This window comes from Psammomys obesus, unplaced genomic scaffold (assembly GCF_907164565.1).
Source record: "Psammomys obesus unplaced genomic scaffold, mPsaObe1.curated_primary_1811, whole genome shotgun sequence".
Classification (NCBI taxonomy): Eukaryota; Metazoa; Chordata; class Mammalia; order Rodentia; family Muridae; genus Psammomys; species Psammomys obesus.
The window spans coordinates 12320487-12335543 of record NW_026585691.1 but is presented as its reverse complement, the minus strand read 5'-3'; the positions used below and the strand labels follow the sequence as shown (position 1 = coordinate 12335543).

The 15057-nt window shown below is 43.7% G+C and overlaps 1 protein-coding gene and 1 non-coding gene across 2 annotated transcripts in view; both read left to right on the top strand.

Moving 5' to 3' along the window:
• The first annotated feature begins 221 nt into the window (after positions 1-221).
• LOC129670346 (small nucleolar RNA SNORA17) lies at positions 222-355 on the top strand. The gene has a single exon (XR_008719178.1). It is a non-coding gene; the product is annotated as a small nucleolar RNA SNORA17 (small nucleolar RNA).
• Positions 356-7237: 6882 nt separating this feature from the next.
• The window catches only part of Scg3 (secretogranin III), a 35522-nt gene continuing 27702 nt past the window's right edge, over positions 7238-15057 (top strand). The window contains exons 1-5 of the mRNA XM_055598711.1: positions 7238-7637; positions 8283-8335; positions 8963-9008; positions 9107-9322; positions 13956-14098. Of these exons, the coding sequence (XP_055454686.1) occupies positions 7547-7637; positions 8283-8335; positions 8963-9008; positions 9107-9322; positions 13956-14098 (549 nt within the window). The 5' untranslated portion in view covers positions 7238-7546. The remainder of the gene's footprint in view (positions 7638-8282; positions 8336-8962; positions 9009-9106; positions 9323-13955; positions 14099-15057) is intronic.

Genomic DNA, 15057 nt, shown 5'->3' with positions numbered 1-15057 from the left:
AATGTACGCCTTTGATAGGACGCTCAGGAGGCAGAGACAAGTGGACCTCTGAATTTAAGGCTAGCCTGGTCTATAGAGTGAGTTCCAGGACAGCCAGGGCTACACAGGGAAACCCTGTCGGCAGGAGAGAAAAGGAGGGAGGAAGAGAGAAGGGGAGAGGGAGAGACAGAGAGAGAGAAGTGAGTCTTCTCACTTCAAATGATTTAAATTAGAAAAATCCCCCTGCCCCTGGCTGGTGTTGCTGCGGGTGTGGCTGCTGTGTCTCCTGTGCGTCAGTAGGTGGCAGAGAGGAGAAAGGCTGTGTCTACACAGTGTTCTGAGCTGTGAGCATCTTCCCGATCAGTAGCCTAACGTTTCCTGCAAAGTGAGCCTCAGACGACCCACCAGTCCAGTGCCAGGGACCTCAGCCAGGGAGCTAGCCTGAAACAACCACCAGTCGTGTGCCACGCAGGCCCAGACCGGCTCGCAGGGTAGGGAGTAAGATGGAGACTAGAAAGAACCCTATCTGGGCAGGAGTTAGCCCAAGACAGACAGCCTTCGAATGGGGTCACTCAGGCAGCCAGGCGAGGAGCAAGCCCGAGAGGACCACCAGACAAGCACCACGGAGCCCGGACGGGGAGCTAGTCTGAGATGAACATCAGTCCAGTGCCAGGCAGGCCTGGGTTGGGGAAACAGACGATGCCCAAGATGACCCCTGCCCAGTGCCATAATGTACGAGTAGAGCACAGCACTCCTGAAACAACCCCAGACAGTCAGAGACCGCAGGAGCCACTAAGAGAGCAAGTAAGCGGTGAAGAAATGGAAGAGAAAGAGAAACAGAAGGATGCACAGTAAAGAGACGCAGAACTGGAGTCTTGAGGTCAGTGAGGAAGAGCCTGATGTGAGTAGCCGGCGGTGCCACCTGAGACCATGGTGGGATCCTGGCCTGTGTTGCCACCGGGAGCCATATCTGGGTTCGTAGACCTGCAGTCGCAGGGGTCTGTTGCCACCAAAGGCCAGGTTGGTGCGTCTGGGCTGGGCTGCCACCTGTGTACCTGTAGATGTCTGAGGGGCGTGTCCTTTCCTGGGCAGAGATGGCCCTGGGGGGCATGAAAGCAGGAGTGCTGACTCCGCCCCCAGCTACCTACAGCGGTGCCTGGGCAGCAGGGTAGAGCTGCCCTGATTGCAGGACTTGGGGGAGGGAGGGGTTACGAATGAGCCAGGCCTGAGGGCATGAGAGCAGGACAAGCCAGCACTAGCAGATTTCTCTCAGGCCTAGATCCAGTGCTTTGAACTGGCCCACTCCAACATCTACTCCAATTGATGAACTGCTAGAGCACATGAAGGCACCGGTCCTACAGATCCAAAACTACAGGATCTCTATGACACAGGGCAACCATAGAATATCTGAGAGGAATTGCAATGAGGATCCCATATTGATAGAGTAGCAGAAGCCAGAGGCCTCATACCAGACCAATGATTCATTGCAATGAACATTTGCAAGCAAAGAAGTGTGGACAGAAGTGTATACTATGGGACACATTGTAACACACTACAGCTTCCACAACCAGGTTTTTTTTCCTCTGTTTATGGGGAGGGGCGGGAGAGGGGGGTTCAAGGATGGAAGGTGGGTACAAGGGGAGGGGGGATGAGTGGAATTGGGGTGCAAGATGTGAAATTCACAAAGAACCAATAAAAACTTGGAAAAAAAACAAGTGGTAAATTTTAAATATTTTTCTGTTGGAAAAGACAAGGAAAAAATGCCTCACAGGTATACCCAGCCCCCTGGGTTCTAGTTAATTCTGAGTGTAGTCAAGTTGACCACCAAGAATCACCTTTAGTTCAGTCTGTGCCCTTTATTTCTCACTCACCCTGAGCCCTGTATCTGCAGCAGTGACCTGGAACCATTCTCTAACTCTGGTTCCTGGTACCACAGAGGCAGCTGCAGGCTTTAACCTGAGGGCATTTGAGAAGCTTTACCTACTTCAAGCATGCCAGTAACCGCTTAGCAGCTTCATCCAGGGAAAGGGAAAAGACAAGGCAGGGCTGATGGGGAGCTGAGCAGTTTGGCCATTTAACATGGATAAATGGTTTAACAAAAAGGTGTCACATCCTCTTTGCTGCTATGAGGTTTGTAAGACGGTAAGATTCCATTCCACAAGCACGTATCAGCCTCTCTATTATACACCAGGCCCTAAGGTAAGTCCATGAGTCCTGCCTCACTCCTTCCACCAAGAATGTCACCAAAAAAAAAAAAAAAAGAAAGAAATACGTAAAAACAACATTCTTTGGAAATAGTTTCGAACACTGTTTACCATAGTCTCTGCATCTCAGAAAAGACCAAAGCACCGATCCACTGAGTTTTAATTTCCCTTCTACTGATCTGATCACAAAGTGTCCTCACATCTCAGAAGAGAATAGTTTACAGCTGTCTGAAATGTAACACTATGAAACACTGTGGTATATAAAAGTATTGAGTAGACCACACTGCCTTACTTTCTTGTAACAAAGCTAGTGCATACCCATGTTAAAAATTCAAGGTTTTCTAAACTACCCAGCAAAAGAAATAAAATCCCAACCAGGGACCAACCAGAAGTACAATGGGAAATAGGCTTTGTGATAAATCTCTATGCATAATTGTGCACGCACGTAAATACAGAGAAAAAGGCACACCTTTGCTATAGTACAAGAATAGCCACACAAATCACTTGAGCACCAATCTCAGTGAGACACTGATGGTTTATTGGGCGCCTTTCCCAAGCTGATTGCCATCAGGGCTGCAGAAGGACTCGGGAGCCTAACTGTGACATCGACGTGTTTACTAGAGTCAGGTTATGAAGGCAGAAACCACAATTAGCTCATGGTGGTGGTACAGGGTGGTCAGCTCTGACTCAAGTCATTTTTTAGCTAACTAGACAAGCAGTTCTAGCTGACCTCTAATCTGATTGGTCCCAAGTGAAGTTTATGGTTAGAGCCAGCTCTGCTTATGGCTGGGGAATTTCTAGGAACAACAGGGCCACAGAATATGCTGAACATAAACATAGTTTTTGGTCAACCTCACCCTGTGCAGAGATTCTTCTACGTCAGCAACAAGTTGAGATGATGTGGCTGGCGGGCCTGAAACAAAAATGGCTATACTTATGCCAAAAGGACCAGGCCTCAACACCTTGTAATAGGAATCAGTGCAGATTATTTCACTCAGTTGTGATTGATATGTTTTAATATTGTACTGTTGTGTGTGCTAAATAGTGTTTCAAAAATCAGAAAATGGAAAGTACCTAATAGTTTGTTTGCCTTCTCTCTACCTAGACTCATTCTGGGAAACCCTTCTTCCTCGTGGTTCTGGAGGAAGTGTCCACAGCGTCCCACATCTTCCTACCACAGCCTCTGAGCCAAGCCATTAGCTTAATCTCATTCAACCACAGTACAAGATAAGTGACCCAGAAAAGTTTTCTGAGCAACCACCTTCTCCAGCCACCCACTCTCGGATTCAGCCCTGGAACTTTCCGTGTGTAGGTGGCCTATGACGTTTCACCATCTGAGCTAGTTTATTTGCTCATATTCTTTTTTCATTTCCTCTTTTGTGGCCGCATTAGTCACGCTATTTGTTGCACTCAGTTTGGTTATTACATCTCTCTGATGGTACACTGCCAGATTCCACATTTACTTCTCCTTTGCACCGGACCATTAGCCATCTCAAGTACGAACGCCCCGGGTCATTTCCTCTCACATCAGCAGATCCATTCCCATCACTCTGCAGCCCTGAGTGCCTTAACAGCTCAGACTCTCAATTCTTGGGCCTCTTGTAAATATCTCCTGGACAAGAATACTTGTTTTTCATGAAAATGCTGAACGGGGAACCATTCTGAGAGTGTCATGATCCTCTGAGCTGGGACAGCCAGCATAGTTTCAACATTTAGAAACCTGTCGTAAGTAGGCAACCCTCTACCACCTCATTAATTTATTTAGGCAAATGAATTTCCAGATACTGTGTAAAAGACCAATAACTTCAGAAAGATTTTTTCCCTTTATAAATTCAGTTGTGGGTTGTATTGGCAGGACAGATACATGAGTATATATTTACAGCAACAGGGTTACAAATATTCACACAAAATATTGACTTAGAAAAAGAAAGCACATCCTAGCTACCTCTCGTTGTTGCTATCAGATGCATGGAAGGTTGCGTGATTTCAATTGCCCTCATTTTTCTTTATTTGTATTTTTAGAAATGCCCCCCTATCACCTGTAGTCAAACGCAGTGAACAGCCTTGTTTAAATCCTGGTCCAAGCAGACCAACTGTAAAAATACTTACAGGGAAAATTAGGAAACTTAAACTCTGGATATTTGGCATACTAAAACAGTATTATTCTTGAAAGTTTTCTTTAAAATCAGACAGTTTCATTAGAAAAAAAATTATTTTTATCTTTTAGACAAATGCACTGATATATTTATGGATGAAATTAAATGAAATCTGTGGCTTTTATGGGTAGTTAATTCATTAGGAGATATAAGTGGCTCGGAATGAATATCAAGAAGTCATGGGATTATGATGACAGAAGCTGGACAACAGATTCATGATGCTAATTTCCATATATTGTTTACTTTTATATTTGACATCTTCTATAATAAAATATGTAATACAGTCAGTCCAGCAATCGCTTATTAATAATAATGTCGTGCCTTTTCTATACTAAATTGGCATAACTTCTGATTGTCTCTACCTATTTTCCTGCTGTTTGTTTGCTTTTTGAGGTAGTCCAGGCTGGCCTTGAACTTCTGATCGTACTACCTCCACACCCTGAGTGCTGGCATTAGAGGTGTGTGCCACCAGACCACACAGATATCTCCATCTTCACTGTCAATTCAGAAGTCATCTTTCCACATGCCAGTTGATCTACTTGTGTGCTAAAAGACACGTGGGCCACAGCGACAGACTCAAATGTGTGTCGTACAGCTCTTATGTGTCTTTTCATGATCATCTATGTCAATGCCACTACTCTCTTGTAAATTCAATATACCACTAAAATATTTAATTCTTATATGTAAAGGCATTTTTTAATACTAACAAAATATCTGATTTTTTTCAAGTTTTGTTGTTGTTGTTTTTGGTTTTTTGAGACAGGGTTTATCTGTGTAACAAGCCCTGTTACACAGCTGTTCTATACTTGCTTTGTAGTCCAGGCCAGCCTCAAATTCACAGAGATCCAACTGCCTCTGCCTCTTAAGTACTGGGATTAAAGGCATGTGCCACCAGGCCCAGCCCAAGGCAGCTCTTATAAAGGAAAACATTTAACTGGGGATGACTTACAGTTCAGAGATTTTGCCCATTATTATCACAGTGGGAAGCATGGCAGCATGCAGGCAGACACGATACTGGAGAGGTAGCTGAGGGTTCTACAACTGGATCGACACGCAGCACAAAGAAAGGGAGCCACTAAGCTGGTTTGAACTTTGGAAACCTCAAAGCCCACCTCCTAGTAACACACCCACTCCAACAAGGTCCCATATCTTAATAGTGCCACTTCCCATGGGCAACCATTTTTATTCAAACCACCACACTTTGCCTGGACTTCATTTGAACTCTGCACATACAGAGGAGACAGGTGACAAACCTCTAGGATTGTTTGCTCATTTATACTTGAATAAGAACATCACCTTGCTCATGAACCTTATCTACTATATAGTTATTTTGTTTTTGGTTTTGCTACTTTGTTTGTTTCTCTTTACTAGACATGAGACCAGCAGTGACCTATGTCATCTTTATACAAGAGTCTATTTCAAGTGCTCAATATATATTGGTTAAATTCATTACGTTAGGATTACAACATTTACATATCTATGTTTTCCCAGTATGACCTTGTATAATAAGACTAAGAACATAGATTGATTCATGCTCAATGGTTCCTTCCTGCTCTGTAAGTCAGCTGATCTGAAATAGTACAGGTTCCAAAGTTAAGTATCTATCTGATGCAATAACAAATGGCATATATATCTCAGCTGATTATTAAGACTACAGTATACCAGGATAATAATACTATGCTAGCCATCATTGAGAAAGAGCTATTTGGTTTGAAATAACTGCTAGTATCAGGAGTACTCTGTAACAGTTTTTATGGAAACAAACAAATAGACTCTTAAGAGTCTTCTTAACTGAAATACTTGCATTACTATTAAACTCAAAAACTTCAGAAAAAAAGGAAATTTGTTCTTTGGTTGGTTTGTTGGTTTGTTTGTTTGTTTGTTTTCCAGCATTCAAATAAGTAACTTGGTCCTTGAAAGGGAGAATGCAGAAATCAAAGGCCTGATTGTGCTGGATCCTTCTTTGTGGCCATTATTCAGCTGGGTCCTCAGCAGGCTGCAGTTGGAAGGAAAAGATCCAAGTTCTGCTTAAAAATCAGACTGAAGAGCTTGCTCAGCACCCGGCTCTCATCATGCTGTTTGTATTCACCACCTAAAAGTCTTTGGCTAGGACCGTTGTATGCAATGGCCTCAGGCTTCTGGGATGTTCTCAGATTATAGGAAGCACCCCTCTGACTTTCTTATGAGGGGAGGAGTGGTTTTCACGGCTCTCCCTTACCTCAAGACCCCCAGAGCATCAAGGTCCTCAGGTATAAAGGAGAATGGGGGAAGAATGTCACAAAAGCATACTATTTTTACCTACTTGGTTGGGAGGAAAACAAAACTGAAATTTTTGCCAATCTCCCGGACTGGTGAGGGCTCTTTTCTCTTCTGTCTCACCATCTGCGAAACTGAAGTTATGCGCACAATCTACTTGAAATAATATTTGTACAATTTCCCAACCAAAAGACGCCTGTGGAGCTGAGATTCAAAAACATCAAAAAAAAAAAAAAAAAAAGACAATAAAAGCAGGATTTCCTACGGTTTTGTAGAGTTACATCTTTTGATTATAACAAAATTATATAGGTATAATAGAATTATACGTTTTGAGTGCAGCAGGGGGTGATTTTAGAGCAGATACTGCAGAAGAATCACCAGTCGAAAGTAGACAAGATTATCCATTTCTCCTTGACAATCCCGGGGAGGGAGGGCATTCGGTCCTTGAGGTACTACAACCATGCCTAGCACCCCGCAATCCTGCAATCCGGCCGGACTTGGACGTCGGAACACGAACAAGACTGCGGCATGAAAACTACGCGAGCTCGCCGGTCGCCCCTCCCCCGCTCCGTTCCCGCGGGATTGGAGTAGCTCCGAGTCGCTGACGCCATCCTCACGCCTCTGGTTCGCATGGAGCATGCGCCTCCTCCTCACTTCCTTTCCTGGAGCTAGTGGAGTAAAGCTACGCCCAGGCCCGCGTCCGCCCAGGGCGCAGGAACTTCAGCACCCGGGGAGCGGACAGCGCCCGCTGCACCTGCTCACCTGCTCCAGGGCCTGCATCCTCCCTCAGGCCACAGCTGCAAGCCCTGGCCGTCCAGCATCTCTCCCTCCCCCGCGCCCAGGCTCCTGTCCGTTCCAGCTTCTTACTCCCCTTCTCATTCATAACAAAAGCTGCAGCTCAGGGGCCCGGCGCCAGGCTCTTTCCAGCAGAGAGCAACGGAGAAAGGAAGAATGGGGTTCCTTTGGACCGGCTCTTGGATCCTGGTGTTGGTGCTCAACAGCGGCCAAATTCAAGCTTTCCCCAAACCCGAAGGCAGCCAAGGTATGTGGACATGTCTCTGCTTCAGAGATCCTTTGCATTTGACCCAGCGAAGGTAAAGCCTGCTGTGACCCGTGAGCTCTAAATCGCCTCGCTTAGTTTTTCTAACCAGATCTTACCCTATCCGTGCCTATTGACGGAATCGTTTTTGACTTGAAAGAAGAAAGATAAATTTTGTCCCTTCACTTTCTAAATAAGAGAGCAATAATATGGGCTGTTTATAAGGACCTTATTTTGATAAAGGAAACTGGTACCTGTTCTTAAAGTGACTTGGATTTTTTTTTCTTTTTTGCTAAGATAGTCTATTTGTTACACATGCAGAATGTGATGAACCCTTTCACCGTGCCAGCAATGGCAATCCAGATTGTGTATTTCTAATTGGAAAGAGCTAATAAGCCAAGAATTGAAACTATACGTTAAATTTCTGATCAGAAAACAAAAGTGTGATGGCATTTAACTCAGGACAGGCAGTAATATAGTAATCACTGATACTCATCATCTATACAATTGGTAATCTTTGCTAATATAAATTTTATTTCAGAGTTACTTCTCCAAGAATTTTTTTTTCACTATGGTTTTTTATTTTAACAAGCAGATTTTACCACCCAAATGCACCATTAAATTTATATTTATGTGTGTTTATTCTAGACAAATCTCTGCATAATAGAGAGCTGAGTGCAGAAAGACCTTTGAATGAACAGGTAGGTTGGATGCAAAATTATAACTGCTTATGAAATTTTACCCTCATTATCAATTATTGTCATTGTGTCATGGCATTTTAGCCACTTTACATTTATAAACTCCAGGAGATTAAGGCTAAATTGACAAAAATTAAGATGTGAGATCTCGTCTCGATAGTTGTATGTTCTCCCAGTTATGTACACTGAGTTCTGTATAATATATAGAGTGACCACGTGATGGATACAGTGAGGTCAATACTGTATCCACTGGTAGAAGACTGTTTACTTTACCAAAGCGTGTGCATGGCTTGTTTTGTCTTGTTTTGTTTTGCTTGAGACAGAGTCTTGCTGTGATTGCCCTAAAACTCTTGATCTTCCTGTCTCATCCTCTTGAGTGCTGGGATTACAGGCACATGTTACCATGCTCAGCTGAAGATTTATCTTCTGTCAGTGTTATAGGAGACAGGAATTAGTACTCAAAGCTTATCAGCCCTTGGTTTTATTTCATTTAATCCTTACAACAGTGCTTTTCACCTGCGTTTTACAAACAAAACTAAGTCTCATAGCGAGTAAGTCGTTTGGCTCAGACACTTGGGAAGCAGTGAAGCAGTGATTTAAAAGCGGGTCTGTCTCCTGTTTGTTTCACAGATCGCTGAGGCGGAGGCAGACAAGATTAAAAAGGCCTACCCTCCAGGTAAAGGGAAATCACACTGCTGTTCAGTTAAACAATGTTGGTCATGGGATTCTAAACTAAAATGGATGTATTGGGCTTGGAACTTTTTTTGTTTCCAGAAAGCAAGCCACGTGAAAGCAATTATTCTTCTGTTGATAACTTGAATCTGCTAAAGGCAATAGCAGAAAAGGAGAAAGTTCAGAAAGAAAAGCAATCCATAAGAAGCATCCCGTTTGATAACAAACTAAACGTAGAGGATACTGATTCCACGAAAAACAGAAAGCTGATTGATGAGTACGATTCCACCAAGAGCGGACTGGACCACAAATTTCAAGGTAAATGATTTAAAAGGTGCCTCAGTACCTTTTTTTTTCTCATTTTGAATTTTTCATCACATATTAAGAAAAGGTCACATACTTTCAAAATATATCTAATATGCTCATATAATATGCTCTTATTTGTCGAGGCCAAAGCTGAGGTGAGGCCAAAATTTACTGATAATGACTAGAAATAATAAAATGCATTCAATGATGTAAAATGCAGGCATCAGGTTTTTATTTCTCTCAAAGCATCAGGAAGGGAAACTAATTGCCATCATCACCTTTATCACTTTTCTGAGACAGTCTGGCTGGCCTGGTACTTTCTGTATCCCAGACTGACTTAATCCTATGATAATTCTCTTCCTTTGGCACCCTGAGTTTTTTCTTACCTCTGTCATAACCTTCCAAAGCTTATTTCTTTCGCTCCCCATGTTATCTTCAAACTTTGTCTTTGCAAACAGACAACTACTGTTCCCAGTCACCACCAACCTTACCCAACACCCAATCACATCTCACTTGAACTACAGCAAAATCTTTTACACATCTCCCAGCAAACACTCCAGCTTTTTTTTTTTTTCAACCTATTCATGATGAGACAGCTGGAGCGGACTTTTTAATCTACAACTACGAATTGAAATAGTGTAATATGTACAAGCTATTCCTTGAAGACAGTGCTCAATAGCTCAGGTCCTCATTCTTGCTAAGCAATCATTCTACCACTGAGCTACAACCACAGAGCCCTTGAGACTTTTTTTTTAAACGGTATTTCCTATATAGTCTAAGCTAGCTTTAGGCTCATGATCCTCCTGCCTCAGCTTTCTGACTGTTGGAACTGCGAACAGCATGCCCAGTTAGTTTTGTTTGTTTGTTCATTTGTCCATGTTGAGTCAAGGTCTTGCATGTAGCTCAGGCTGGCCTGGATCTTGAGGGTTGCATGCCTCCAACTTATAGATGCCAGAATTGCAAGTATGCTATGAGCATGAAGTTATTTCCCATAAATCCCTTTAGTAAATTCTCACTTCTCTTGGGACCAAATCCTGCATACAGTCCCCGTCTTCAGGGTTAGTCAAACACTTCTGGGTTTGTCTGGCATGCATAATCTGATCAGCACCTTGCCCCTTGCCTTCATTGCACTTCTTGTAGTTTGAACTTTTATATTTGTAGTTGTGACCACTTATGATTGTCTTTATCCAAAACTACATTGGAAAACTCACAAGAAGAGAGACATTCTAGGCCAGGGCCTGAGTAGTCATTAATTCGTTGTGTGGTTCTATAAATGGGTGAAGAGATGCAAGAATGTGTGAGGGAATAAGTGAATTGATATGAGGCGTCCTGGAAAGGAGGAAGCGTTTCCCATTCTGCAGACCGGTGCTGAGAAGTGAATGCAGGCTCTCTTCTCTGTCCTTATTTTGTTTCATGGCAACGAGAGAATTATGTTGATTATCTGGGGAAGGGAGGGGCATGACTCCCAATTAAATGGGACTTTCACAGAACGTCATAGTCTTGGGGGGAGTTTAGAAGTGGATCTTATGTGTTAGTTAGACAGAGGCAATGATTTATGTTTTGCTACTTGGGGAATTTAAATATTGAATTCTCCTTTTTAACACAAAGTATATTGGCCAGAAGCAAACAGGCACTGGGCATAACTGTGTCCAAAAACAAATTTAATCACTCAGGTTGAAGAGAACATTTGGTTTAATAAAATATAAAAAGAATGTAGTCCCACTGGTTATAGGCGCCCGCAGAGACATGGATTTTCTTGTGACTTGACCACTAACTTGAACGGCTGCTTACTAAATTATTTATTTTACTGTCAACTCATAGGTTTAGAACTCTAGAGCTTGTCCTTAGGGTTTTAGGCTTATCCTAGAATTTACTTTAACTTTACCTGAGATCCTAGAGAAACTGAGTCAAGGGTCAGTTTAGAGAGACTACTTTGAGAGGGAAAAAAAAAACCACCTAGTTTCCTTTCCTCTTGTAGGCTGCAAATCCTACAGCCAGAGGGTTTGAACCTACTGAGGCATTTGAACAGAACATTAAAGAAGTGCAAGCTTCATCCCAGAAGGCAGGGTAAGGGAGATTATCTTTGGCAGGCTATGTCCTACTCGGACCTAAGCCCATCTTTAAGGAAGCTCCAAATTCAAGATTCTTGCCAGTTGTTGTTGTTGTTTTTTTTTTTGTTGTTTTTTTTTTTTTTTTTTTTTTTTTAATCTACTTATGCTTTAGCCTCCTTTGGGTGTTCACCAGCAAGACTTAGCACGTAATTCCTACATTGCAAGCTATGAACTAGATAATAAGCTCAGGGCATCCAGGGACCATGCTGAACCCAGTCATCACTTTACTGGTGTTTGGCAGACATTAAGATCTGAATTCAATTTGACCGAGAAATGAATCCCTGGTGCTGAGTGAAATACTAGATAGAGCCATCGCTCTGCCTCCGGTGTCTGGCACATCTTAAGACTTTAATTTTACTGGAGAAATGAATTCCAGGTACTAACTGGGATACCAGGGAGATAATGGCAGGGCACAGTCCTTTGATGTCTGTACAGGACACTGTAGCTGCCTGAAGGCTTAAAATGTGAACCCCTGCCGGCTTCTTTCTGAGGCTTCACACAGGGAGCATAAAATTCTCCTTTGTGCACAGGAGGAAAAACACCGTAAGGTATTCTGCTCATTTTCAAAGAGCTTGGGAGAAACTGATGGAAGGTAAGGGCAGTGGCCATGTGCTTCTTCACCTTCAACTGCAGCTAGCAAAGTTCCACTGTGGGAGACCTGAGTCCCTGGCTAAAGAGCCTGCAGTGGGCCAGCAGAGGAGGAAGATATTTCTTCTGAGTTACCAGCCTTCTAAGTAAATGAACTGAAAACAGTCAGCTGGGTTATTTTCCAGCTTCAGCAGGCAGCCAACATTCTTCCTTTCTCAGATCCTGAGGGATAAGTGCGGAGGGAAGTAAATTCTTCCACCTCTGCATAGATGGAGGACTATTCCCCAGTGCCTGGCTTGCAACCCACAAATGGAAAATTCAGACCGAAGCGATAGAGACGCCGTGCTCCTGAGAAACAGATGAAGAGCTCAACTTCCAACCAGCCAAGAGGGGAACTAATTTTATGATTCTTGTCATTCTGGTACTTGGGTCTCAAAGGCCTCCCAGCTGAAGAGGATGTCAGCCTTTGCGTATCATCACCACTCATCTTAATAAGATTGCTTCCAAAAGACAGGGAAGGGGTCTGCCTGAGGCTGTGGCCCCCATCGCCACGCTCTAGAAAAAAGGCCACACCATGGGAGAAATTCCCTGGCCAAATTCCCGAGGGCCTTGGAAGAAAAGGGCAGAATCGGGATGGAAATTGAGTTGTTCTTTCTTTGAGTGAAAGCGATAAAGATTATTCATAGTGCTGGACATAATGCTGCATGCATTTAATCTCAGCACCCTGGAGGCAGAAGCAGGAAGATCTTTGTGAGTTCAAAGCCAGCACATACACACACACACATACACACAGCATTATTTGTAGCATATCTGGCCAGCAATTTGGTTTTCGCTTTCTCCAGAAGGTAATCACGGTCCCTTTAATTAAAAATCCAAGTCGACTCTGCGTAGTTATAATAGTACACTCTTCCACACATGACCCAAAAGATGGCTTTAACACCTTGTTTTATCTGCTCCTTCCAACAATGCCATTAAGAGCACATTAATTAAATGTCCCTGTTTGTCCGTATTCGCTTGTTTCATTGTTTTGTTTTGTGTTCAGTACTGGGACTCTAAGCCAGGGCTTAAAAATGCTAGGCAAGCACTCTAGCACTGACCTAAACACACAGCCCAATACCCTTATTATTTTGTACAGTGAGGCAAGGTTGTGTAAATGGCAAGAAATGTCACTGGTCTAAACTACTGACCTTTCCCATCTGCCTCCACTGGACAGGGAAAGCCAACCACTTCGTAAATTGGATCTCCTCCATGTGGTATAGATTTCTGGGATTCTTGTGCAAGTGGTACAAAGTCTCATCACCCTCATCTCCTTTCTCTCTCATGTTATTTGTTGTTTGGAGTTTGGACTCGTTTTGTTTTGTTTGAGACAGGGTCTCACTCTGTAGCTCAGGCTAGCAAACCCTCTTACCTCAGGTTCCCAAATGCTCGGACTGCAGGAGTGACTCACCCATCACACCAAGCCCCTTTCCCTCACTCAGGAGGCTCTTGCTTTAGTCTGGAGTTACACTGCCAAGTGTATTCCCAGGAAAACTTGAGGACATATACTCGCAGGCTTTTCCACAAAGATTCGCCCGTTGTCTGTGCACGTCTCTTGCTTTCTTTTAAAGTTTTGACTCCAAGCTCATAAAATAAGTCCCCCTGTCTTTCGGAGACTGCAGTTTAGCACATTAAGCTTTGTTACACGGAGGCTCTGTCGCAGCCAGGCATGGTAAATTGTGCCTGTGATTTCAACACTCAAGAGGCAGAGGATGGATGATTGCTGCAAGTTCCAAGCCGGCCAGGGTGACCCAGTAGGTCATATCTCGAAATAGATGGATGATAAGTAAATAATAATAAATAAACAAATGTAAGAAAAATTCTAAGTATTTTAAAAGTATAGGTTATAATATGATGCGTAGGATAGGTCTATACTTGCCATGATGTGAAGCCTTGCTTGCTCTGTCTAGATGACCCAGATGGACTTCATCAACTGGATGGAACTCCTTTAACTGCTGAAGATATTGTCCATAAAATTGCTACCAGGATTTATGAGGAGAACGACAGAGGAGTGTTTGACAAGATCGTTTCTAAACTGCTGAATCTCGGCCTCGTAAGTTGTACGCGTGAGAGTGAACTCGGTTCTTGGTACAGTCTGCCGTGCCCTGAGTCAGGCCTCATAATGCCACCACCCGAGTGTTTATGGTACACCTGCTTTGTACTAGGCTCCAAAGAATTCCCTTGAGTTTTCCCGAAGAGCCAGATAAACACATACACCCATCACACAAGCCGCCCGAGAGTCAGATGAAGCTGCACAGCTTGCCAGGCAAGGAAGTCAGGAAAGACTGCGGAGGGAGAGGTATGTAAAGTGAGCTTAGAAGGGAAGTCAGGATATAACTGGCAGAGGATGTATGTGGCAAAACCAGAAATAACGCAAACAGAGACTTGCAGTGTATGTTTGAGGAACTCTGAGCCATTGAGCCATCCCTAGCCTCAGCTTGGCTGCTCAGCCCTCACACAGGCCCAGCAGGTTTTACTAAGGTTCTCACTTTCCAGTTACAAGGGGTATGGAACTGCCCATGTGACCGGAAGCTGTAGAGCAGCAGCCCTCCTGGAAACATCCGTAAGGTTTCAGCAAGTAGCACTGGCAGCCTGTATGAATAGTCTAAAAGACATTTCGTCCTGGAGTGCTGGGCGGTGACTGTCAAAGCCCGTCTTAGAAGGGATTGTCCGTTGCAAAGAGAAGCTGCCTCGATCATGGGTGAAGGCTACACTCATCTCTGTGAGTATAAGGACAAAAGTTTAGAGTGTCATCAGAGATTATGGTGGTTGTAGATTTTCCTCCAGTTTCCATGACTTCACCAGCACCAAGTAGTGAGGTCTCTGGTACCCAGGTATGTTTTCACTTTTGTTGAGCTGGGCCTTACGTCTCACTAGAGAGCTGGTAGTTTCTGTGAAGCTATGCATGCCACTTCTGCACCCTCCGGGTAACCGTGCCATGCTGGTACTTGATGGAGTTCACAGGAGTCCTAGCGGAGTAGGTCTCCCCGAAGCTTGAGCTTTGGATGCTTA